The sequence below is a fragment of the Lepidochelys olivacea genome, assembly GCF_965140295.1.
Source record: "Lepidochelys olivacea isolate rLepOli2 genome assembly, chromosome: 2".
Taxonomy (NCBI): Eukaryota; Metazoa; Chordata; order Testudines; family Cheloniidae; genus Lepidochelys; species Lepidochelys olivacea.
The window spans coordinates 226,489,491-226,516,273 of record NC_140412.1 but is presented as its reverse complement, the minus strand read 5'-3'; the positions used below and the strand labels follow the sequence as shown (position 1 = coordinate 226,516,273).

The 26,783-nt window shown below is 42.4% G+C and overlaps 1 protein-coding gene across 3 annotated transcripts in view; it reads left to right on the top strand.

Annotated features, from left to right (window-relative positions):
• Positions 1 to 26,783, top strand: part of CDK14 (cyclin dependent kinase 14) — a 505,344-nt gene that overhangs the window by 242,248 nt on the left and 236,313 nt on the right. For all 3 annotated transcript variants that reach the window (XM_084618492.1, XM_084618493.1, XM_084618494.1), the window contains one exon: positions 5,939 to 6,001. In XM_084618492.1, the coding sequence (XP_084474618.1) occupies positions 5,939 to 6,001 (63 nt within the window). The remainder of the gene's footprint in view (positions 1 to 5,938; positions 6,002 to 26,783) is intronic.

The following is a 26,783-nucleotide window of genomic DNA, read 5'->3' as shown; positions in this document are numbered from 1 at the left end:
TGATGTCATTGCCAGAAGCCAAATAGTACAGTTTTTGTTTTAATGGAAGAGCTCTTTCACATTGCTGGTTTTACATGATGGGAATGTGGTTGGAAATGCTTCCTTTTCCATTCAGAAGCCTCGGGCTGTCCATGCATTTCAGTTTCAGAAATGACAGCTGAAACCAATTAGGCAGAATTATGGGACAGTAAAGTCACGTGTAGCTTTATCATGACTGAGGAAGAGGGGAGAGAGAGATTATACTGCATGGGGAATAGAAATGACTAATCAAATTAGGAGAATACTATATTAGTAAAATTATTATAGAAAGGCTTGTGAGATAGAGCTCATTTTCTGTGAGTTACCTTATCTTTAGTGAGAGATTTTCTAGCCTTTCTGTGCGAGCTGTTGCATGTTTGATAGTGGATTCTCAAATATCTCTCAACTGGCTAAAGTCAAAAGGTAAAATATTTGATTTTAAAATAAATCACAAGAGCATGTTCTTGAATATCTTTACTTTGTGGCTTACTCAGCTATTCATAATTTGAATCCTTTTTGTAAGGTGGAGGAGGACCTAAATCTTTAACCTTTGTTCCTGATTTTATTTATTTACATATTCCCTCTTCTCCAGAAGCAGATTAGTTCACATAAACTTTTCTCTGTCTGATTAGTTCTCCCTTTACAATTGCTTGCGCGCACACATCTGCAGATGTACATCATGGTTTTACTGAATAAGAATCACCTTTCACATTCTGCAACACATTTCAAGCAAAAACCAATTAATTACATTATGAAATATTGCTCCATGGGTTATTTGCATAAATAATTTAAATTTGTTGAGGCAGTTTACAGAGAAAAATAACAAAACAAACAATGATAGTCCAAGTAAGTCTTTTTAATCCTAGATCCTATCCTTTAATCCCATATTTCTTGTTCCAAATTCTGCTCTTTGTTAATCCCATGTAATTTTACTGCCTTTGAGACATTCTCAAAGTCTCCAAGGTATTGTCTTGGGCAAGTCATTTAATCTTTCCAGTCATAAAATGGGGGGTGTTAACCTCTCTTCATTAAGGTTTGAAAAGTGTTTTGAGACCCTAGCAGGGAATGCATCATAGAAAAATTATTATTCAGTATTGCTTGTCTGTGTGTAATCTTCCCTGGATACCAGCTGTAAACTGTGATGAACTAAGCATTCCCTTATTACCTCCTAATAATAAAACTCCTATTCTACTCCTTTTACATCAGTTGTTCCTCTAACAATGCAGCAAGGAAAGCAGAAAACCCTCCGGTCCCTACCAGTTTGGCCCAAGGGGAAAAAGTTCCTTCCTGATTGCCAAAACAGGTGATAGGTCTGACATTCATTCTTGAGGTGTCCATAACTCTGAGGTTCTATTGTAGGTAGGTCAACACAGTCAGTGTAGACACCGCGTTACTTACATTGACCATTACTGGCCTCCATCAGCTGTCTCACAATGCCCCACAGTGACCGCTCTGGTCACCGTTGTGAATTCTGCTGCCCAGGGGTCAGGTGGACAGGAAGACACCCCTCCCCTTTAAGGACCCACACATTTTTGAAATTCCTTTTCCTGGTTGCCTAGCTGGGCAAGCACACCTACCAACTCTCCATTGTTGAGTGTAACTTCCCAGCTGACCATGCCGGCTAAACACTTCAGACACACACCTGCCTGGAATACACAGGAGATATTTGGATCTCCTGGGCCTGTGGGGAAAAGAAATTCTGCAGGCACAGCTCTGATCCAGCTGTAGAAATGTGGACCTCTACGAGCAGGTTGCTCGGGGAGTGTGGAAAGGCTGCAACAGAGACCAGCAGCAGTGCTGCATGAAAGCCAAAGAGCTGCGGCAGGCATACCGGAAGGCCAACAATAGATCCAGTGCTGAGCCGCAGACCTGCTGCTTTTACAAAGAGCTGCAAGCCATGCTTGGTGGAGGACTCCCACCTCCCTGCTCAAGAACACTGTGGTTACTTCTGAGAAGCCCAAGTCACAGGCCCTTGCCGCAAACAGTGAGGAGATGGATGATGATGAGGAGGAGTATGGGGAACTGGTAACTGGGGGATCCAGCTGTGCAGCAAGCCAGGACCTATTTTTGACTCTTCTGCAGTCCAGCCAGTCCTGACAGAGGTAGAGTTGCTATCAGCTTTTCATTCCCCTCTAGACTTAGGGGTGACGCGGAGCAGTTTGTTTATGTGCACCGATAATGGAGGTACTCTGCAGTCCTCATGGAGGTACTCTGCAATCCTCTGCTGAAGGTTTCTGGGGAGGGCTGCCTCATTTCTTCTGCTGATACTTTCTCAGCAATTACTTCAGCAGGCACCAGTGCAGTACACAGGCTAGCAGCATAGGGGCCCAGGTGGCCTCAGAACACCAGCAGCAGCAGCTGTGCTCTCTCTGCCTCTGATATCCTCAGGAGTGAGGTATCAGCTAAAATCACCACTGCCTGGGGAAAATGGTGCCAATATTCAGTTCCATTGCCCTTTACTACTAGAATCAAGCAAGCGAGCAATTCCCTTCTCCTTTCAGTGGCCGTACTGGAACTGTGGGGTGTGCCCATAATGCTGGTTCTGTATTCTCACCAGTCCTCCCTGGCCGCCTCAGACAAACCATGCCAGCACCAGAGTCGGAACTTGGTACCGAATCCGAGGTGAGGGCAGCACATCAGACTCCAGCAAGTAAGGAGACGTCCCAGGAGAAGGAAGGGGAACGCACCCCTCCTCCGGCGGTGCACTCATCATTGTCGTCTCCGGACAAAGTGGTGGCAGATTCCCAAATGGGCAGTCCCCCTGACAACTTCAAGGAGCACCAGGCCCTTCTTAATAGGGTGGCTACCAACCTGAACTTAAAAATTGAGGCGGTTGTAGAGGAGTCTGACAACCTCTTTAACATTTATATCCTCCTCCACCCCAACCAGGGTCATTCTGCTGTCCAACCAGGGGTCCTTAAGATTGCCAAATCGCTGTGGGAGACCCCCTCTTCTATTCTGCCAACTTCCAAGAAGGCAGAAAAGAAGTATTATGTTCCTTCAAAAAGGTCATATATACCTGCATACACACCCTCTAGCAGCGTCACTGGTCGTGTCCACTGTTAATGAAAGGGACTGGCTGGTGCTGAGCGGGGCCAAGTCATTGGCACACTGAAAAATGAAGATGCCAAGAGACTAGATTTATTTGGTAGAAAGATTTATTCAACAGCAAGCGTGAAATTTCACTTGTCTAACCACCAGGCTGTGTTAGGCAGGTGAAATTTTAGCCTCTGGGACTCCCTTCACAAATTCATGGAGGTCCTCCTGCAGGATCGAGCCCAGGAGTTCACTGCTTTGCTATCCTTAGGTGCTAGAAGGCTGAACTGCAGGGGAAATCCAGGTTGCCTGAACTGCAGCCCTGTTGTGTATGAGTATCCACAGTGATGTGGGCAGGTGTGTCAAATGCATGTATGTCGTTGATATACATGGTAGAGGGCAATGCTTGTCTCTCATCGTATGTTTTTAAAAAGCAAATTTCAGTGAAGTTTTTGTCAAAAAATTTGACTAAGACTTCTATCAAAAATAATGGAAATTGTCTTTATTCAAAAATTCACATGGAAGTTAAATGAGAACATTTTATTCCATGGAGGTTGCTGTTCTACTGCTATAATCAGAGAGAGATTGAGAGGAAGAAACTTATTCCACGCCAACTGGAAAAGAAACGTTTACATCATTGCAGTAATGATGTTTCAGATGTTTTGCCAAAAGGCATTATATGTTTGTGCTAGATTTAGTGCTCAAGCAGTATCAATCACTCAACACCTAAAAGGTGACAAAGGTGACTTTATATCAACATCAAGGAAACTTAATAATAAATCAATGAAACAGAACCTTGAGTGTTCAATGTAGTAATGAATTGTTAAGAGTGATTGGGTAGTTCTTGCTATGGTCCCAGAAGATTTGGAGGGAAAGATTGGGGAGCCAATACTGAAGTGGATTTTAGAGCTGGAAAAAATGAAAGTAAAAGGATCACATTTAAAGTATAAACCTCTGTACAAAATACAATTTAACTAACTCACACTAACACTGACGGGTTGGGTTGCCAACCCTGCAGGATTGTCGTGGAGTCTCCAGGAATTAAACATTAATTTTTAATTAAAGACTAAGTCATGTGGTGAAACCTCCAGGAATAAGTCCAACCAAAATTGGCAGCCCGACTGATAGGGGAAGTAAATGCATGAACTAACCTTTTATTTTCTTTGTTAGACTACTTCAGTGATATGTTAACTGTAAATTGATCCAATAAACATTACTCTTCGTAGCGTGTGTTTGGGAGGAAATTGCTTCCTCTGCTTACGTCTTCATGCCCATTTGAATAGGTTCCTCTTCCTTTTCCCTGTGATATACACACACATTATAGTACCTAGAAATTTCCACTACATACAGAATATTTGCTGTCTTTAGGCCACAGCAGAGTTTCTTAAAGAAACATGCTAATGTCCAGCCGACTGAATGTATGCATCGAAGAAATAATGTTTTAAATTATATATTTAAATTTTTACTAATTTTAAAATACTTTCAGCAAATTGATTGAGTCCCACATTAATTTTCTAATATTGGCACACTGGAGAAGGGTTGTGAGAATAAAGGATAGCTTAGATGTGGAGGCAAGAAGGCAACGAAGCATGGAGTGGCTATTCCTGATATTAATTTGAATCCTATCAGGAGGAAATGTTAGTGGCTAGGTATATAGTAGACTTCTGAATGAACATAAAAGAAAGGTTCCTGGGGTTGTATGGGTAACAAAATGAGACCCAAGAAACCATTCTGGCTTGGGGAAGAAAACTTCTCTCCAAGACTCTCACCTGGTTCACTGCTTACACACAACTGGCCTGTCCCTGCATGCAGTGCATATATTGACAACTGTCTTGTGCAGAAATGCTAGTTGATTTCCTCCTCTCTCCCCCCCCCCCCCAAGATGCTGTCCAAGTTCCTGAATGGAAAGATCAGCTCCAGTGCGTTAGCGGTTATGCCAATTGATACTTTTTCTTTCAGTCCTGACCGTAATTTCAGAAGTTACATTGTGGGTATGGAGCAGAGAATCAAAATACCACCTTATCTGATAAAGGTGGTATACTGGTCAGAGCCAAAAGAAATGTGAAGGGAAAAAACGGAGGGGAGGGGGATTTCAAAAGAGAGTGTTTTCAAATGTTTCCTCTGCAAAAGTTAATAAATGTTTACTAAGAATTTATATGGAGAGTTCAGTTGTCATCTGGAGAGTTATTGTGGTAAATTCAGAGACTGTTAAATCATTAAAGTGAGAAACTGATTTTAATCCTGCTATAAGTGCAAACCTTAACACATCTTCACTATGAATCTGCTTCTGACATCTCTAATAATCGACCACGCATATGTACACACGTGCATGTTGCCATGTTTCATCATATCTTTTTTTTTTTTGTACTGAACAATATTCAGCAATCTGTTCTACAGCTATTTTAAGAATTATTTCTATAAATAATCCTGGGCCAAAATCCTGCTTGTTTTACTCACATGAAACATTGATTCCAAAGATATTCTATGTCAATAGTGTGAGCAGGATTTGTGATGTTTTTGTTATATGATTTCCCCCATCCCTGGATGTTACCTATAGGGCATTGATGGTATTATGGAGTCTTATAGATTAAGAGATGACCTATTGTGTATGCTAGAAGGAGATGTAAATTAATAAATTAACCATGTACAAGAGAAATGAGAAGGAAACTAGATACAATTTAGTTCTTATCAATAATCTTATGAGTCAAGTATAGAGGTGCTTAATAAGAATGGAGCCTGGAGGTAAAGCCATCATGGTATAACTGAGAAAATACATGTCCTACTTCCATTTGCTCTGTCCAGCGAAAACAGTGACTTTGAAGTGGAAGAATATTAATGTAGTCATGGGGATAGTAATACAGTTTTTCCACTTTGCCTTTTTCAGCACACTGATTTATGTCAGTACATGGACAAACATCCTGGAGGACTTCATCCAGACAATGTGAAGGTAAGAGTTAAAAGGACACTTTCAAGCAGAATATAGTAACAGTAAACTTGTGTTGAAGGTACGGTGAAATATTTCATTGAAGCTTTTCTCCTTGGTAGATAAAATTAACTTGGCCACAAATTTTCCTCTATTGATGTTGCATTTTTTCCTCTTTTTAAATGAAAATACAATTGTAATTTAAACACTCCCACAGCAGAACAATGGGAACAGTGTAAATAGATGGTAAGCCAAAATTAACATATAAATATTGTTTTAATGTGACAGAACACACTTTGCTTACTTTGAAGATAAGAAAATAGTGCCGCTCCTCCACCCCCCAACAAAAAAAACCCCTTGAATGAAATATTTTGAATTGTCAGGGACAAAGCTTCAGCTAGTATAAATCAGTACAGATTCATCGACTAATCAATGCTAGGTTGATTTATAGCAGCTGAATATTTTGTCCATAGTGCTTTTTAAAGATAAATTCAGTATAAAAACTTTCAACTCTCTCATTTTTATCAAGTAGTTTTAAGACCTAACTTGATTTTATTTTGTTTGTTTGTAGAAAGTCAGATATTAAGTATCACACAGTATGCATCCAAAGATGGATATTTGTATTATTTGGGCTTAATGAAGGGGGGGAGTGGGGGAAAGAGTGATCTTCTGACATTTCAATTCATTCACCTTCTAGGAAGTCAGCCAAATTATTTTAGCATAAAACAGAAGCCAATCAGACATGCAAAGTATGTCTTATTTGTACAGACCACTCAGGTAATATTTGTTGAACTTGTTTTGTGCTTTGACACTGTTCTCATTGTTTTGCTGCTGTGGAAATGTTTAAATCCCCACTTGCTATGCTGAGAATTTTACTCTAGTATTTGGCTTTTTAAAATGGGGGGTGGGGAGAAATAGAAGGAGGAGGGAAATAGAAGAGGTCATGAAAAAAAGTAAAGATTTTCCCATGGAAAATTCAAAAGGTGTTTTTAAAGAAGTAAAATAAGATTTTTTTAAAAAAGGAAAGAATCTGATTATTTAAATGTGATCACCTGTATAGTAGTATAATGGTAATTTGATTAATTGTCCCTTGCTTCCACTAAAATTACCATCAACAGTACATAATTGTAGATAAATGTATGTGTGTATCATAATAGCTTTTTAAAGGATGAAATCTTCCTTTATTGTGCTTCTGGTATTTTTATACAACAAATATAAAGTGATTGTCATTGAAACTGTGCTCTGTGCATGCTACAACAATACGCATGTTTTAAACATTGTTGTGATACATAGTTGTGATCCAAATAAGTTGCCTATGTGTACAGAGAAAACGTATATAGCAACCATGTTAAGGATTTATGTTTAATTTAGACAAGCTACTACCAGCCAACTACCAGGTACCATTTTTTGTTGGTGCTGCTGGCTCTATCACACTTGCTGCATAAGTGAGGGGTGGGGGAGGAGGGCCTACTTCGCATCCCAAAGACCGTTAAGGGTTTTAGGGGTATAGTGATCCTGCCTGGTGGCCTTATGAAGACACCAGAGAGGAGAGTGGTCCTCCAAAGAACTGGGGTGTGAGGCTCAAACTTTTCCTGTCACACCCCCCTTAACAGTAACAGAATCTGTCCACAACACCCCCTCCCTCCCCCACACATTACTGCACAGCTGAGACTTCCTCAGCAGTGGAGCTTGGGTTGAAGGCAGAGCTGGGGGGCAGAAGTGGGAATGGGGGAGGAGCTGGGGCTAGAGGTGGAGCTGGTCTGGGGGTGGACAGGGAGTGAGGGTGGAGCTGGACCTGGACTGGGGGCTAAATGGGGTTGGAGGTGGAGCTGGCCTGGGGCTGTAGTGGGGTTGGAAGCCCCAGCCTCACCATATGCCCCCCCTGAATGTTCCTCTGTGCCCCCCTAGTGGGGTGTGCTTCACACTTTGAGAACCACTGCTCTCAGTAAATGTGGGAGGGTTTGTGTGTAGCATAGGGCTGCCACCATCCATAGTTTTAGGTACTTTGGGTAAGTATCCAGATTCTGAAATGTTTGAGGTTCCCACATCACCAGGTCTGTATGTAATTTTTGTTAAGGTGGTTAATATTGCTTTGAAAAATGCTTTTGTATTTACTTTCCCTGTGTGGAACCTGGCTTACATTATCCTCTCTAATGGGATTGGCAGATAATGGGGTGTATGATTTAGTACGGATGCCGATACCACTTCTGGAGGTGGAACCAAAGGTCATACATTCTTTTGTCACCGCCTGCCATTGTGTATGTCTGTATCTCTCTCCTTTCTGTTTTCTCTCCAGAATTGACAAAGCATTGGTTGTTGCAGTTCTTTGGCAAATTTCAAATGTGTGGCATTTTGGAATCTTGACATTTTGAGCTAGAAGTGGATTTCAGAAATTACTCTGTGAGAATATTTTGGACCCTTGAAATTTCAGGCAATTTTGACGACTCATAAAATAATATGAAACACATTGGTAGTAAATGTTGAGTAAAATTTGGCATTTCCCCCCTCCCCCCCAGTCCTGCAATCTGTTAGAAAAACATACTTCAGCTAGAAAATAAGACAAAGCATTCCCTCCTAGAACAATAGTTACCATTTAATGCATCTCTTACAAGTAGTGGGGCTGCAGTAACTTCATTCACTGCAGATTCTCTCTCCCTGCTACTCTCTCAATACTAATTCTGTGAGTGTGTTCTTGAGATATCTCAAAGTCTTTATTAAACAATGAATTAAATACTCCTGCTTACTTCGCAGTGTGTTACGGATTCTTTAACTTTCAGCTGGACAACCATCTGACATAAGCTGAAAAGACTTCCAAAGTCCTTTGAAGTCATGAGAGAGACTCCCCTTGACATCAATGGGCGTTGGATTAGGCCATTAATGTCTCATATGAAGGACAGAGGAAATATTTGGTTTATTTGATTTCAAAGAATAGTCTCTCCATTTTTTTTCTGCAATGTATCTTTCCTGTATATATTCTTATGCCCACAATGGTAAATGGGTTAAATAAAAGAAATAAGGGGAAATGTTTCAGTATCTTTCCCCTACAATGTTTTTTAAACCCATTTTCCTACTGGTCAAAATATTACAGGCTTCAGCAGCAAAGGCAGTCAATGTCTTTGATATATGGAAATGATGTATGGAATTTTAGAATCAGTCTTTCTTTTTATTTATTAAGGGAAATAACAGAGCAAACAAACCGCCATGCTTGAGACCCAGCTTTGCCTCACTTGTTTCCCAGGGGGATTACACACTGCCTAGATCTCTAAAACAGACACATCTAGTAGCTGAAAAATGTAGCTGAAAGCACATTTATAGATATACTCTCTTTCTTAGTATGCAGCCCAAACTCCCTTATGTCTACCTCTCTAGCCTTCCTCTCTTAAATTCCTTATCTTGGGTTCTTGTGAAGAAACTGAAGAAAATCTGAGCCCAGTGTCATGCCTAAGTAGTTGAGCTGGGCAAAAGGGAGATGTGCAGGGGGAAGAGAGAAAGAAACAGGCATGTCCACACATGCATACATAGACGTGTGGGTGTGGGTGTTTAATATCCCAAGGCTGCAGAGGGGTTGCACTGTGCAATCAGAGGTCTAAGGATGGAAGTCATTGCATTTATAACTCGTGTGTGTGAGGAGGACATGAGAATTCACAAAGCCCCATCCGTCTCTCTTCATGCCAGTGCACAGGGTGTGCATAGCCTTTCTGTGCTTTGCATGTCTGCTCCAATTCCCCTACTCCAGTTGTATTACAAAGAGACCCTATACAATAGCTGAGGCAGCATCAGAATTAGCCCATTCATATATCTCCTAGTTGAGCTTCCAACTTGTAGACATGTTTCAAGGCTGCTCAGCTGTTTCTCCAGTTTTGCTGCATACTTTGGCTGGGCTGGGAGAGAAAGCAGTATCATCCCTTTAAGCCCTAATGCTAGTGCTTCTCTTGCAGAAGAACTTCAAAGGGAAACTGCTGGTTACCCTGTGTCAGGGATCAGGGCATGGATGGTCGTGCCTCGTGGTTGGAGGAGGGGTTGGTAGCCTGGAATAGCTCCCCGGGGTCCAGATGCTGGAGCCAAGGGTCAGAACTAAGGTCAGAGGTCAGGAATCGGAGCCGCAGGTCAGAACTGGATTACCTGGAGTGAGGCAAGGCAGGGGCATGCCTGGGAACAAGCAGGCGCAGGGGTTATTGCAGCCGTGGGCAAATGCTTTGAATAGCCAGCATCCTGCTGCTGGTCTTAAGACAGGTCTGTGTTGATCCCCCTCAGCCAGTTGAGCAATTTGGCCAATCAGGAGAACTCAGTTGTGGCCCAGCTGTGCTCCTAAGACTGCCTGCAGGTAAGCTAGCAGGTAAGTAGTCTAACTGCAGGCCCTAACTCCTGATACCCTGCCAGCCTAGTCAAAGCATTCAGCAATGCTGAAGAAGCAGCTGGGCGGCTTTGAAATGTGTCCTTGAGTAGGGAGTTAAACTAGGAGCTGCATTTAGACTCTTTAGTTCAAGGTCTTGATGTAAGAACTCAAGTTCAGGAAATGTGTTAGAGGAAAGGAGAGCAGGAGGAAAACGAAAAGCCGGTGGGGAGGAGGGGCAGTTTAAAACTGGCCACCTTTCTCTCCTAGCTGACCTCCTGATTCCAGCAGCCTCTCACAGGACACATTTTAAATTCTCTTTTCCATTGGAAAAAAACCCATAAAACTAATTTTTTTGTGTATTTAATATTCCCAGTTTAGTTTTTCTAGCAAGAGGGAGATGAAAATGGACAGAAAAACTGTGCTCATTGAAAGTAAGAGAGGAGGTTGTGCAAGCAAAACAGACACCTGAAAGAGGAAAAAGGTTAACAAATGATTTTACAAGAAATCTAGTCAGAATTGTCTGAAGTAGGTGTTTATATTCCTTCCTTCTACTGTCAAGTACTTTCCATGGTAGAAGGAAATACTGCATAAATCCTTCTCCAGATCAGTTTTTAAAATATAATTTCAAATTAAGCAACAAAGCTCTAGCAGCACTAAGCCATGCTAGATTGTCTGGGCTACACTCTGATAGTAAACTATAGATGCTTTCCCAAGGTGGCTGAAGACATTCAACTTTCAGCTTTGTTCTTGAAGTGTGTACCCATAGCCTACATTCCAGTGTAATTAGCAATAAATCACTATAAATATGTAAATATACATATTTTTTTCTGCAGAATACTATACAATATATTTCCTGTGAAACAACATTTATACTAAATGGAATGACTTCTGGTATTAGTCACTGCATTGAGTATGTGGAAACAAAGGCATCCTTAATTAAAGTTTTGGTGTCCATGGGACATCCCAGCCTAATTATGAATCATCTTTATTCCTTATTTGCCAGCTGAAGACAATGCAGTTGCCTAGGGTTTTATCTTAGGAACAAAATTGCAAGTGGAATAAAATCAACACATGTACTAGTGTCGTCTTGGGTATTGCGTTTGTCATATTGCCTTTCCTCGTGGTTCCATTAATACTATTTACTGTCATTTAAACACATTTAAAATAGTGGTAATGTTTTGCTTACTCCTTGTATGTAAGCATAAAGAGGAAGATCTCAAAATAATCTACATTGTAAAAATCTTTGGACATCATATTTAAACAAAGACAAAAAGGATTGCTTCCCAAACTATTAGATTGAGGCGTGTGCGTGCGTGCTTGTGTGTGTGTGTGTGTGTGTGTGTGTGTGTAAATATTTCAAAATTTTTTTCTCCCTCTCTCTCTCTTTTTCTCTCCTGGGCCCAAATCTCAAAATTGACACATGCATTTTAGACCCTTTGAGATGCAGGGTTGCTTGGATGTTGGATTTTAGTTTGGGATGGATATATTATTTCATATTCTAGTGACACACCCCATTTCCCTGATTAGTGTAAATGTGAGTGTCAACGTACCAAATGCGTTTAGATGCCTTGTAGTGGCCTGATGAGCTAGGAGCCAAATGTTGAACCCCAGATACACCAAACACTAGGCCCTATAGACTCTTCACCTGGTGGGTTTTCAGTAAATACTCATGTTCACATTTGGTAACAAATAAGCCTCTACCAAAGCTGTCAATAAAGAAAATATAAGTATATGAGATACAAACTCTTAACTAGATGTATGGCTGGTGGGAGGAAAGGTAATTATTAACTGAGACTCTAGGGAGCAGTTTAATAGGAATGGGCAAGCTCAGGGTTTCTTCAACCTGGTAACAAAGACGCTCTTTCAAGTCCACTGGCGAGAGATAAGTTTTAAACCCTTGGCCTCACATGTGTGGGCTTGGCTTTGCTTTTGATGTGTGGATGTTGCCTGGTAATTAGAGGTGATTGTGATTATTTTTCCCTGTGAGAAATGTTGACAACTTTTTTTTTCTTTCATCAAATGTTTGTCCTCTAAAAATGTGGGTTATTGTCAAAAACAAAAAATACAGTTTGTTTTTTTAATAAACATATACTTTTTTGATGAAAATTTCAGTTCAATCAAACAGGCATTTTCTATTGCAAAACATGTTTCAACCACCTCCACTGGTATTCCAGGTGGCGTCCATTCATGTCATCTCCCTCCTGTCTCAGTCCAAATGTGATCAACATCTTCACTTTCTGCATTCTTCTGTGTGTGGTGAAAGTCAAGTTGTACTCATTCACCTGTTTGCTGAAGCTTTTTCTACAGCCCCACCCTTTCCCTTCCCTGTGGCCCACCCTTTCCCGTCACTGTGGTGGAGACTTGTTCCCCCTGCTGATGAAATCTCTAAAGCAGAAGTTCGAACTCCTCAGTAACTGATCCGGCACCCCCAGTTTTTGCTTTTTAAGAACATCTCGCATTAAGGGCTTCTTGCAGTATCTTGAGAATTGTGTCTGTCCTAGGCCTCTCTTGGAGCAATTCTGACTTTCTATCCCCTGTCAGACTTTCTCCTTGTTTTCTCTCAGCTGCAGCTGGCCCAGCTTCCTTGGACTTGTGCTCAGATCTCTTTTCCCCAGTTGTTGCTGCCTGTGGAAGTTGTTTGCACTTCCTAGTCCCCAGTTCTAACTATATATGATTGCTTCCAGTAGCGTAAACTCAGATGGCCACAGCAGCCACTCCCCATATGACTTTTGCAGCTGCCTCCCTGCTTATCTACTTTCCTTCCCTTTTGCTCTCTGGCCATCTCCTGGTCATTCCATCTAGTTTTTTGGACATTCTTTTGTCCTCAGGTCTCCTGAGTGCTAGCAGCAGCCACCTGTAAAAGTGTTCCAATTTTGCAAGTTCATAACCTAGTAGGGTTGCCACCCGTCCGTGTTTTATCTGGACAGTTCAGTTTTCAGCTTTTTTGTCCAGGTGCCATTTAGGGTTGCCAGGTGTCTGGTTTTCGATCAGAAAGTCCAGTCGAAAATGGGACATGGCAATCCTAATGGCATCCGAACCAAAAGTCCGGTTACCATGAGGTGGGGAGAGTCGCCAGGTCATTAACTTGTGCCAGCCCCTGCTCAGCCAGGGCCGCCTCCTACCTGCAGGTAGGCTCCTTGAGACGATTCACTGAGTGACGGGAGAAGAGGAGCATGTGACGATGGTGGGGCCTTGAGGGAAGAGGCAGAGAAGGGATCTGGGTCTCGGTGGTCCAATTACCAACAATTAGAAACCCTATAACCTAGTTCATTTTGAAGAATTTTTTTCTTTCTCTATTACACCCAACTCTAATGGAAATGTATGGCACCTTTAAAATTGGTCTCTTAGCTTTTCTACTCTCAATCAGTACCTAAATATACTTGTTTTTACTCCAGAGCATCACATTTCCAAATATAGCTTCATTTGGTCTGTAAGTAAAATGACCTTCCTGTCTTGATATGTTGATTATTTTGTGGTTGAGCCCATTTCCCATAAATCCTAGAGCAGGGGTAGGCGAACTACGGCCTGGGGGCCACATCCGGCCCTCCAGATGTTTAAATCTGGCCCTTGAGCTCCCGCCGGGGAGTGGGGTCCGGGGCTTGCCCCACTCCAGCCAGGGAGCGGGGTCGGGGGCTTGCCATGTTCCACACAGCTCCTGGAAGGAGCAGCATGTCCCCCCTCCAGCTCCTATGCATAGAGGCAGCTGGGGGCTCCGCATGCTGCTCCTGCCCCAAGCGCTGCCCCTGCCCCAGCACTGCCCCTGCCGTTCCCATTGGCTGGGAACCATGGCCAATGGGAGCTGCACAGGTGGCGCCTGAGGATGGGCAGTGCGCAGAGCTGCCTGGCCACACCTCCGTGTAGGATCTGGAAGGGGGACATGCCACTGCTTCTGGGAGCTGCTTGAGGTAAGCACCGCCTGGAGCCTGCACCGCTGACCCCCTCCTGTGCCCCAACCCCTACCCCAGCCCTGATCCCCCCTCCCGCTCTCTGAACCCCTCGGTCCCAGCCCGGAGCACCCTGCAGCATCCCCAACCCTTCATCCCCTGCCACACCTCAGAGCCCACACCCTCAGCCAGAGCCCTCACTCCCTCCTGCACCCCAACCCTAATTTCATGAGCATTCATGGCCCGCCATACAATTTCCATACCCAGATGTGGTCCTCGGGCCAAAATGTTTGCCCACCCCTGTCCTAGAGCGGATAGAACAGATGGAATTTGAGATCATAGTAATTATGCCTGGATTACTTTTGCATCCATGTCTAAAGCGGAAAATAATATGGAAGGTAATTGTCCTTAGATTATTTGAGTTGATATTGTGTTGAAGTAGGCTGAGGCTACAGAAAAACTACTGAGATTTGTTTTTAACATTACAGGTAATTTTTGGCTCTTGTGTGTTTGTGTTCATAAGGCAACTTAGACTGGACAAAGATTGTTGTAATATAGGTTAAGTAAACATTTTCTTCTAACATGGTGTCTTAACTGGTGGGATACAACCCTAAAGTGAGTTACCCAGGAGTTGCCAGAGGGTAACATAAAATCAAACTGCTTCCCATCCAAAAAATATTCAGCATGACAAAACAGGCAGGCTGATAGGACCTCGTTTGAAAAGGGATGGAAGGAGCAGCTCACTCCCTCCACCATCTAATACTACTGCTCTGACTTCCTCCTTCTCCTGTGCAGCTTGTCTCTCCAGCATTTTGGACAAATGCAGAGCATCAGTGCCCTTGTCTCTCCAGCATTTTGGACAAATGCAGAGCATCAGTGCCCCAGTGCAGAGTTTTAGGTGCAGGGAGAATCAGTCTTCCCCCAGATACTGCATCTAGTATCTGAAACTAGCCCAGTTTACATTCCTATCTGTCATCACCATATTATATGAGCACCACAAATTTATTTTATTTTCACAACATTCCTGGGGGGACTGAAGCATGGGGAGAGGGCAACTGAGTCTGTGGCAATGTGGAGAATTGAATCAAGGTCTCCTGTTTCCCAGGCCAGCAACCTAAACTCTGCAAAAGATTGCAGGATTCAGGTTGCAGCAAGAAAACTGCATCTGGTTTTATTTAAAAAAAAAACAAACAAAAAAACCCCCAAAAAACAAAAATAAGTGAACTGGAATGTGAGGGAGGGCTTTGAAGTAATAGGTATTCGTGAAACATGGAGGAATGACAAAACTCTGTGGGATACTGTAATACTTGTGTGTGTAGAACAGATTAGATTATAGAGATAGTTGGTGAGAAATATAACTGAAAGATTGCATAGAATCTAATGAGCTAAAATTTGAGTGGAGGGGACCGTGCAGTGGAATCTGTACAAGTACAAATCCCAAATCATAAAATTATGACTCTATTAAAAGTAAGTTTATACTACTGGCCTCCAAAAAAGGAAGTACAGAATAATGCTGAGAATGTTGAAATATGCGTACAATAAATGGTGTGTGCTCTTATTAAAAAAAATCTCATCTTCATGCTGTCGCTTAATTGTCACTTGCAGAATTCATTTATTGCCTCCCATAGTCCTCCATCATGAACATTATCCCTTAACTAATGGTTATAGTTTTTAAAATAATATCTGTTCTTGACAAATGGATAATTTCAGGAGCTAATGACCAATCTGGAAATTAACAACCCGAGTCAAAGCCTTAGGGTGTTTGACTTATAAATATTTATATTTGCAAAAGGAATAACTGAACTGATTTCTCCTTTAGAATAATCTGGAGCACAAAACATAGGGAAACATTAAGAACATAGGAGTAGTTAGTTAACCTCTTCTATGTTTAACCAAATGTGGCTTATTATCTTTGAAATATGACTTCTGAAAATATGCCAATAATACAGTATTACCCAGTGGCTGTTACTAAACAGAAACTGCCATTGGTTAATAGTACTGAGTTAAAATATGTATTCTTTACTAAAACATAACAGCTAGGCAGTGTCCTAATAGTATGTTTTTATCCCTTTGTGTTATTTATTTACTCTGGAAAAAATGATCAGCAGGTGAGAGAGAAAAAAGAAACCATCTTTACTCTGACTCTACCAATCCAGAATTGAGGGGTTTCCTTCTGTCCGGATGATTGACGAGCAGCAGCAATCAGAAAGTCCAGAATTTTGGCACTTTTATAGAAACTTCCCGTGGTACTTTATCATCTAGCCAAACAGGAGTTTAGATGACTAAACCATGGTAAAGTGTCTGGAGATGATGGGTTTGCCTCATGCATCTAGATGAGAATATATCTTCTCTTACTTATTCTGTTTAGTCACCATAGTTTGGCTGAAGAGATGTTTTTACATTAAAATATCTACATGTCGTGGTTGCTCTTCTTATTTTCCCAGATCAGGTTTTGGAACAAATTAAAACTAGTATATTACTTGTGAAATATCTGTCATATTCACTGAAACTAGTGATGCTGTTGGTGTAAATATGAAAATATTTTAATAGATATGCCAAATAGGAAGATATGTAGTTTAATATGATTAAAGTTGCTGTTTTTCATTCCTCATTCAGAGAACAAGCAGGTGTACAACAGACAGAATAATGTCATGCCAAATTAAGGTAGTCTTTTACAGATAGCATTGAAAATTGATTTTTAAATGAGACTTTCTAGTGATCGGACATTAACTATGTCATCAGGATTTCACTCTACTTTCTGTTAGCTTTGCCACTTAGACAGTAATGATTTAATCCCATGCACAAACATGAACATTAAATGCAAAACCTTCATTACTGTATTAAGAAACATGCGAGTTTCATGAAGTTTCTATAATATGTTGTGAGATTAGAGAAATATACACAAAAACATTCACTGAACATATATATTTTGATACATTTATGCTTCAGCTAAAATAAAGAAATATAGTCAAGATGAAAAGAAAAAAATACGTCCTCAGAAATAGTGTTCTTCGAATTGATGATGTATTATAATACAAGTCACTCTTGAACTATTTCAGCATGCGAGTGCATCAGTGAGATGAAAGGTAGAAGGGAGAGTTTTTAATCTCAATAGTTCTGGAAAAGGAAATGAAAAGAATCTTTCACCTATTGAACATCAGCTACTAAGTTGCTACGTTATATTAACTGATCAGAAAGGAGTATCATCAAGCTCAGTTAATTATGCACACTGTCCCTCATTACAAATGACTTTAGCACGTAGTGGGGAGATGTACTGATGAGAGAAAAAAATCAAATATAGAACTTGGCTAGTTAACACTTTCTGAGCTGTTTTCACTACAGTTCTGCTACAGGCAAGTGTAAATTTCTGTATATCTTTAGAATCTGAATGAGATTTTCATTCCAGTGAAATTTTCATTCCATTGTTGAATATTTGTGTGAAATTTGACTTCAGTGGGACTTTTTCTGTGTGTTAGGAATGCAGGATCAGGCTCCAAGCCTCTAAGAATGTGGTTTTGATAAGAGTATCTTTAAACCCTGCTTTTTAGAGAAGCCTGTCTAATAGGTTCTGGGAAATTAAGACAGGGCCAGCTTTTACTGAAATAAAACTTATTATGATAGTGGAAATCATGCTAACTCTGGCTAATATTTTTAGTCAGATAAAATCCTTTGTTCTTTGGGATGCAAGTCCATGTCAAGTCAACACTTTGTTCCTGAAGTTTCTTCTGCTGACTATTGAGATGAGAGCGCCTACAAAGCTTTGACCTAAAAAAGCACAATACATCTCCAGGATACTGTTAGAAATGAAATGTTACATTTTATCTCATGGTTATTATCATGGTGGGAGAGAAAAAAGAATAACAAACCTACAGTGGTAAAAGAGATTGCACTTGATCAGCTTTGGACATGCTAACAGAGGTCGCACAGAGACATTTGTCATTGCTTCTGTGCTTAATGGCAATTCATATGATCAAATAGAATTTTTTAACATTATGTTGATGTTTTATTAAAAAAAAAAACTAAGCAAGTATGACATATGGTCATGTTTATTTTACTAGCTATATGACTCTGTTGTATGTATTGCCCCGTTCCACTCATCCGCCTAATTAACCAAAAATTAATCCGAGGTTACAGTATCCTCTGGATCGTGGGGAAAATAGACTGGTTTCAGACATGAGGCATCTTGCGTGTCACTTACAGGTATTTTTAGATTTGATTGCCTATTAAGACTGAATATGGTATCGATTCATGTTGAATACACAAAGGAGAATCCGAATGATTAAGTAATACCTCACAGGTACGCTTTTTGATAGGCATCACATGAGTATCAGCTATATTATCAAGGAAGATAAAGCTTATGCTGTGTGTGTGTGTAAGTCAACTCTGCTAATGCTGCAATATGAATCGAGACAAGACATTCTGCTATAGATCTGAACATTAATCCAGCCATACTCTAATCTTTGTCCCTTTCAGTGCAATGTCCATCTCAGCTGCTCAACTCCATGTGAATTCTCATGCTGTTGATAAAGTGAGGCTAGGATTTGGACCTGTGTGTGTTCTGTAGAATGAAAGCTTCTACACAGCTCTCTGCGTACGCATTCGAGGCCAGATCATCCCCTCCTGCAGTAAAACACACAGGAGGGAGCTCTGATACGGATCCCTCCATGTCATCTCATCCAGAGAAAGTCCTCCTATCCCCATAGAAAGGACTGCCAGGCTAAGCTATAAACCTGGCAAATCCTTTGTGCATCTGCACCAGCTCTGGTCTCTTGTTGTCTCCTGAGGCACTGCAAGGCCCAAGTCGTCTTGGGCTCCTCCCCCGCCCAAGAGATGGTCTGTGGAAAAGGTAATAGAGCCTCATGTTGCACTGTCTTGTCTGGAGAATCTATGTGGGAGAGGGATGAGGTGCATTCCTGCACCCCCAGTACAGCAAACTTCTTCCACATCAACCTGTCCAGCCCCTACCCTCCCATGAGCATGTACCCTGGATCCAATAAACTTTCTGTGGGGTCTGGAGGGAGGGACCAGTGCTGTGGAGGCAGCTGAGATCTGCACATGGACAGCCTGCTGTGATGGCTTGATGCAAGCCCATTGAAGTCAATGGGAATCTTCCCATTGTCTTCACTGAGCTTTGGATCAGGCCTTGTTTGTGAACACTGGGGAGAATGGTCCAGGCCTTACACGGAGAGCAGCGATATCTGGTTTTGTCTCTTGTAGATGTTAACATTTTGTGCTTCTTTCTCTTATATTTTAAACATGGCTAATACCTTTTAATATCTCTGAATAGATATGGCCTGCATGCAGCCCCCTCTTGAAAACCAACTACTCTGATGAAAGTTCAGACAGTATAACTGTTATCGCAAGAATGTGCTTCTTTAACGGATGTATTAAATAAGGAAAGGTCTCAAATGCCACTTTTCAAACTTTGTAACTGGAAGGTTTTAAAGATTATCGATCATCATCATGTAACATTAGCCCTTTCCAAAGACTGACAGCTAAAAAATAAAAATAACTTCAACTGAGCCTACTTCTGTTCTCCTTCTCTTGCCACTTTCTGTCACTCCTCTAACTTATTCATTCACTGTCACAATGTTTCAAAATGACCAAAACCTCAGTTCTTGCTAATTATAAGCTACCTCCACAGCATGATGTCATAGTCTCATAATTGCAGGTTATTTGACAGTCCTGCAGCCTGGTTTATTTGATACCACTTTTTGTTTTACTAATAACATGTCAGGACAAGTCCCATTTATTGTCTCTGTAATTCCACTCCCGTCTCCATCCCCATACACAGCTCGATCCTTCTGCCCATTGAAGTCAATAAGAGATTTGCCATTGACTACAGCAGGTACGTGAATAGGTCCATAGTGTCCACAGAACTTGACTTGTTTACCTTTTTATTGACAGAAGAACTTAAGCACATAGATTTGTAGGGTCCCCTCTGCTTACACGAGTGGGAGAGAGCTAAAGATTCTGGCAGAGCTAGGAGGAGTCATTGTTTCAGCTGCATACTCCTCAGAGTCCCTCTCACAAACCACCAGGTTGAGGCTCCATGACAATTAGAATTGAGCATATTGCAGGTGGGAGAGGGTAAAGACAGAGGAATGACCACTATAAGTGGCACATAACCCTCCTAACCTAGTTGATATCTGATCAGAAATTTAGGTGGGAGTTAATGGTTATCCAGGTGGCACTAACTCCACATCAGGGCTTCTGCTCCCCATGGGTGGGGGTCTTGTGCAGATGGGTTCAGAAGGAGGTGGAAAGGGCCAGTGGCATAAAGGCATGTGGTGAAGCTTTGCTGCCTATTTTCCATGACACTACTGGTTTTCTGTTTCTAGAGCCCCATTTTGAAGTCCTTCCTCGGGCCAAGATTACAAAAATCTTCCCTTCAGGAAAGAAGGGGGAAAATGCAACATGGTTCACCTTATAAAGTTTCCAGTGGGCTTTTTTTCTCCCACTGTTTTTCCCCCCTCCGCTCCCCAGGACAATTAAGACCATAGTAATTTATGCAAGAAAATTAATTAGCTTAGTCATGGAAGTTATCATGAAAACTACATGTTTGAGGGCTGAATAAAGCTAAGAGGTTTTTTTTTCCAACTCTGTTCTCAGAGAGCCTGTAATTCATTATGTTTCGTTCATTGTGAAGTTGTATTGTTTTGTTTCCTATTTGGACATAGCACATAAGATCATTTTGATCCATTGCCTTAAAGGCAGTTGAACTAAAGTATTATATATGAATTCTTGGTATCATAGTGTTCTAGTAATCTGAAATGCTTGTGGTTTCTTTGCACACTTAAAATCCATCTTTGTGGTCAAATACCTCTTGGATGGTTGCGTAAACTGGCCCTATTTCGCATTTTTGTATTCAAAAATTATTGGGAAGCCATTTGATAATACCTAATCTAAATTCTAAGGCCATAATGAAAGCCAGTTTTACTTCCTGCCCTAAAAATGGTTTTTATGCACCACAAACTCCATGCTCACTACAATTCACAAAAAAAAAAATGAGGAGTACTTGTGGCACCTTAGGGTATGTGTACACTATGAAATTAAGTTGAATTTATAGAAATCGATTTTTAGAAAGCGATTTTAATACTGTCGATTGTGTGTGTCCCCACTAAGCGTATTAAGTCAGCAGAGTGCATCCACAGTACTGAGGCTAGCGTCAACTTCTGGAGCGTTGAACTGTGGGTAGCTATCCCACAGTTCCCACAGTCTCCGCTGCCCATTGGAATTCTGGGTTGAGCTCCCAATGCCTGATGGGGCAAAAACATTGTCACGGGTGGTTTTGGGTACATGTCGTCAGTCGCCTCTCCCTCCGTGAAATCAAAGGCAGACAATCGTTTCGTGCCTTTTTTCCATGCGGGCGCCATACTGCTTTCAGCAGACAGTGCAGTAGGACTGCTAACCGTCGTCATCGAACCACCGCTTCCGCTGCCACTCTGCTCTCCTGCTCTTGTCTCGATAGCGAATTTCTCCATGTTGTGTCTCATGGGCTTCCGCTGCAACTCTACTCTCCTGCTCTCATGAATCCACCTTGCAGGTCGTCAGCCACTGCTTCTGCTGCCACTGCTCTCCTGGTGGTCCCCCAGGGCCGCTTCCGCTGCAACTCTGCTCGGCTGCTTTTGTCCTGGCAGCAGACGGTGCAGTAGGTCTGCAAACCATCGTCACTGAATGACCGCTTCCGCTGCCATTCTGCTCTCTTGCAGACTCCATACCATGGCAAGCATGGAGCCCGCTCAGATCACTGCAGAAGTTATGAGCATTGTAAACACCTCACGCTTTATCATGCAGTATATGCAGAACCAGGACCTGCAAAAGCAGGCGAGGAGGCGATGGCAGCACAGTGACAAGACTGATGAGGACATGGACACAGACTTCTCTCAAAGCACAGGCCCCGGCAATTTGGCCATCCTGGTGGCAATGGGGCAGGCTCATGCCATGGAACACCGATTCTGGGCCCGTGAAACAAGCAAAGACTGGTGGGACCACATAGTTTTGCAGGTCTGGGATGATTCCTAGCGGCTGCAAAACTTTCACATATGTAAGGCACTTTCATGGAACTTTGTCTTGCTTTCCCCTTCCCTGAAGCTCAAGAATACCAAGATGAGAGCGGCCCTCACAGTTCACAAGCGAGTGGCGATAGCCCTCCAGAAGCTTGCAATGCCAGACAGCTACCGGTCAGTCGGGAATCAATTTGGAGTGGGCAAATCTACTGTGGGGGCTACTGTGATCCAAGTAGCCAATGCAATCAAAGATCTGCTGATATCAAGGGTAGTGACTCTGGGAAACGTGCAGGTCAGAGTGGATGGCTTTGCTGCAATGGGATTCCATAACAGTGGTGGGGCCATAGACGGAACGCATATCCCTATCTTGTCACCGGACCACCAAGGCAGCCAGTACATAAACCGAAAGAGGTACTTTTCAATGGTGCTGCAAGCACTGGTGGATCACAAGGGACGTTTCACCAACATCAACGTGGGATGGCCGGGAAAGGTGCATGATGCTCGCATCTTCAGGAACTCTGGTCTGTATAAACAGCTGCAGCAAGGGACTTACCTTCCAGACCAGAAAATAACCACTGGGGATGTTGAAATGCGTATAGTTATCCTTGGGGACCCAGCCTACCCCTTAATGCCATGGCTAATGAAGCCGTACACAGGCAACCTGGACAGTAATCAGGAGCTGCTCAACTACAGGCTGAGCAAGTGCAGAATGATGGTAGAATGTGCATTTGGACATTTAAAAGCATGCTGGTGCAGTTTACTGACTCATTTCAGAGTAACAGCCATGTTAGTCTGTATTCGCAAAAAGAAAAGGAGTACTTGTGGCACCTTAGAGACTAACCAATTTATTTGAGCATAAGCTTTCGTGAGCTACAGCTCACTTCATCGGATGAATACTGTTCTGCAGTTTCCACAGTATGCATCCGATGAAGTGAGCTGTAGCTCACGAAAGCTTATGCTCAAATAAATTGGTTAGTCTCTGAGGTGCCACAAGTACTCCTTTTCTTTTTACTGACTCAGTTAGACCTCAGAGAAACCAGTATTCCCATTGTTATTACTGCTTGCTGTGCACTCCACAATATTTGTGAGAGTAAGGGGGAGAGATTTATGGCAGGGTGGGAAGTTGAGGCAAATCGCCTGGCTGCTGATTACATGCAGCCAGATACCAGGGCGGTTAGAAGAGCACAGGAGGGCGCGCTGCGCATCAGAGAAGCTTTGAAAACCAATTTCAGTGCTGACCAGGCTACAGTGTGACAGTTCTGTTTTTCTCCTTGATGAAAACCTGCCCTCTTGGTTCACTCTACTTCCCTGTAAGCCAACTGCCCTCCTCTTCCCTCCTCCCCCCGGATCACCACTTGCAGAGGCAATAAAGTCGTTGTTGTTTAAAATTCATGCATTCTTTATTAATTCATCAGAAAAATGGGGGATGACTGCCAAGGTAGCCCATGAGGGGTAGGGGAGGGGGGAGAGGAGGGAAGGACAAGGCCACACTGCACTTCAAAACTTATTGAATGCTAGCCTTCTGTTGCTTGGGCAGTCCTCTGGGGTGGAGTGGTTGGGGGCCCGAACACCCCCGCCCGTGTTCTTGGGCGTCTGGGTGAGGAGGCTATGGAACTTAGGGAGGAGGGCGGTCGATTACACAGGGGCTGCAGTGGCGGTCTGTGCCTTTCCTGCACCTCAACCATATGCCGGAGCATATCAGGTTGATCCTTCAGTAGCCTCAGCATTGTATCCTGCCTCCTCTCATCATGTTGCCGCCACCTTTCCTCTTGATCCCACCACCTCTCCTGTCGCTCCCACCACCTGTCCTCTCCCGCGTCCCTCCTGTCCTCGTGTTCATTTTGTGCTTTTCTGGGCTCTGCCATTGTCTGCCTCCACGCATTCTGCTGGGCTCTTTCAGTTTGAGTGGACTGCATGAGCTCAGAACATTTCATCGCAAGTGTGTTTTTTTCACCGCCTTATCTACGCTAGCCTCTGGGACGGAGATGCTAGTTGCAGCGTTGAAACATTTGCAGATTTGGAAGGAAAAAAGGGAGATTTAAAATTGAAAAAGACACGTTCGCCATTTAAAAGGACGGGCTGATGTTTTCGGGTTAACGTGCAGCACAAACCCAACTAACCCTCCCACCCACCCAATTCTCTGGGATGATCGCTTCACCCCATCCCCAGACATGTTAATAGACTTTTCCGGTAGCTGTACAGGCCACGAATGCATCCCAAGTCTTCAGGGCAAAGTAATCATTAAACACGCTTGCTTTTAAACCGTGTATTATATTTACAAAGGTACACTCACTAGAGCTGCCTTCTCCGCCTTCAAGGTCTGGGAGCCCAGGTTGGGAGGGTATTGGATCCATGGTGATAAACAGTTCCTGGCTGTCAGGGAGAAAGGTTTCTCCACTTGCCTGGTATGCGCTATCTTCAACCTGCCACTCTTCATCATCTTCCTCGTCCCCAAAATCCTTATCCCTGTTGTGTGTGACTCCCCCTGTGCAGGAGTCCACATACAGAGGTGGGGCAGAGGTAGGGGCACCTCCTAGAACTGCATGCGGCTCATCATAGAGGTGGCATGTCTGGGGCTCTGACCCCGAGTGGGAGTTGGCCTCTTGGGTTTTTTGGTAGGCTTGCCTAAGCTCCTTAAGTTTCACGTGGTGATAGCCTCTGTCTTTCATGCCCTTGGAGATTTTTTCAAATATTTTGGCATCTTTTGGAACAGAGTTCTGATCGTACGGATTTGTCTTCCCATACAGCAATCGGATCCAGTACCTCCCGTTTGGTCCACACTGGAGCTCTTTTGCAATTCTGGGACTCCATGGTCACCTCTGCTGATGAGATCTGCACAGTCACCTATCCTGATCAGCTTGCCACACTGGCTAAACAGGAAATGAAATTCAAAAGTTTGTGGGGCTTTTCCTGTCTACCTGGCCAGTGTGTCTGAGTTCAGAGTGCTGTCCAGAGTGGTCACAATGGAGCACAGTAGGATAGCTCCCGGAGGTCAATACCGTCAAATTGTGTCCACACTAACCCAAATTCGACCCGGCATGGTGATTTCAGCTAATCCCCTCACTGGGGAGGAGTACAGAAATCGATTTTAAGAGCCCATTAAGTCGACAAAAATGGCTTTGTTGTGTGGATGGGTGCAGGGTTAAATCTACCTAAAAACCCTGCTAAATTTGACGTAAACTCATAATGTAGACCAGGGCTAAGAGACTAATTCACAAAGGAATCTGTATGTTACTTATCACTTTCCTGCTTTTTTTTTTTTTTACGGTATACTGCTCTTACGTTTCCTCAGCACATTGTTAAGCTGAACCTGGGCAAGAAGCTGATTGATATGGCTCTTTGTGCCCTGACTAAATAGCAAAACATACAGTAGTATTGTGTCTGCACTTGCGGGGGAGGGGGAATGGAATGTAACTAAATCTGTTTCAACTTGAGTAATGTGACATTTCTGTTCCTTTCATGTCAGGCTTTATTCTCTTCTATAATCAGATTTCATAACCTTATTTAGTATGTTTTCTCATTTGAATACTCTTTAAATAAATGTAGGGGTTGTGTTGCTAGCTAATTAGTGACTATTAATGTGCCTACGTTGACTTTTTCCAAATCTTTGGGTTTGGTGGTATGGATCCCCAAGTCTTGCAGGAGGTCATCTTTATTTGCCAAGTACTTGACTAATAGGTAAAGAGTAATTCTTCCATGACCTCATGTGAACCTCGCATATCTAAAATACAGGGGATAGTGCCGTTTCCTCGTGGGAACCAGAATATTTCTTCTAATAATTATAATACCAGGAAGGGCTTGTGTCCAAGCAGACATAGCTTTTTTAAAAAGGTGTATGCATAGACAACCTCTGCGAAATCTGTATTCAACAAACCAGATGTATGTTAATACAAGGGGTGAGATTTGCCATCCTTTAGTGGCAGGGCCTATCGGAAGACGCATGAAAATCTGAAAAAAATCATCTAGCTCTTTTTCATAAGAACAAATTGCACAACTGCACAAAGGGAAAGCTAAACACTAAAGCATTTGTAGAGTCTGGTGGACATTTAAAATGGGCACTGGCAAGGAGTGTCAAATTCAACCTACCTTAAAGACCTTTTAGTGTGTGAAAAATAGCCTCAATTTCAGTGAAACCTGTGTTACTGGGTTTTTTTAAAATAAAAAACTCAGCTGACTCCTATCAAACTTTTGGGGGGAAACCCTACCTGCGTCATTTTTCAAATCATTTTGGAGAAGCAGAGAGAGTTGTTTATACCCTTAATATTTTGTTTGTTTTAGCTCCTCTATCCCATTCCCTGGTCCTGTCTCCCCACCACCACCCTACCTTATTGTTTCCTATAATTAGTGCAGATACACATCTGTCTCCAGGCTATCATCTAATCACTAAGGCTATATGGATAAATGGAATATAATTACAGTTTGGTAGAAACTGAGCGTTCTGCTTGTAGTAGTATTCTTGTGTTGTTTTAAATCAGGTAAATTCAGTGTGTGAAGCGGTGGGGTTTGTGGATTGGAGATCGTTTTCTGCAAAATATATTCCTTATTTTTACATTTGAAAACTGTTTTAAAAAATTGGA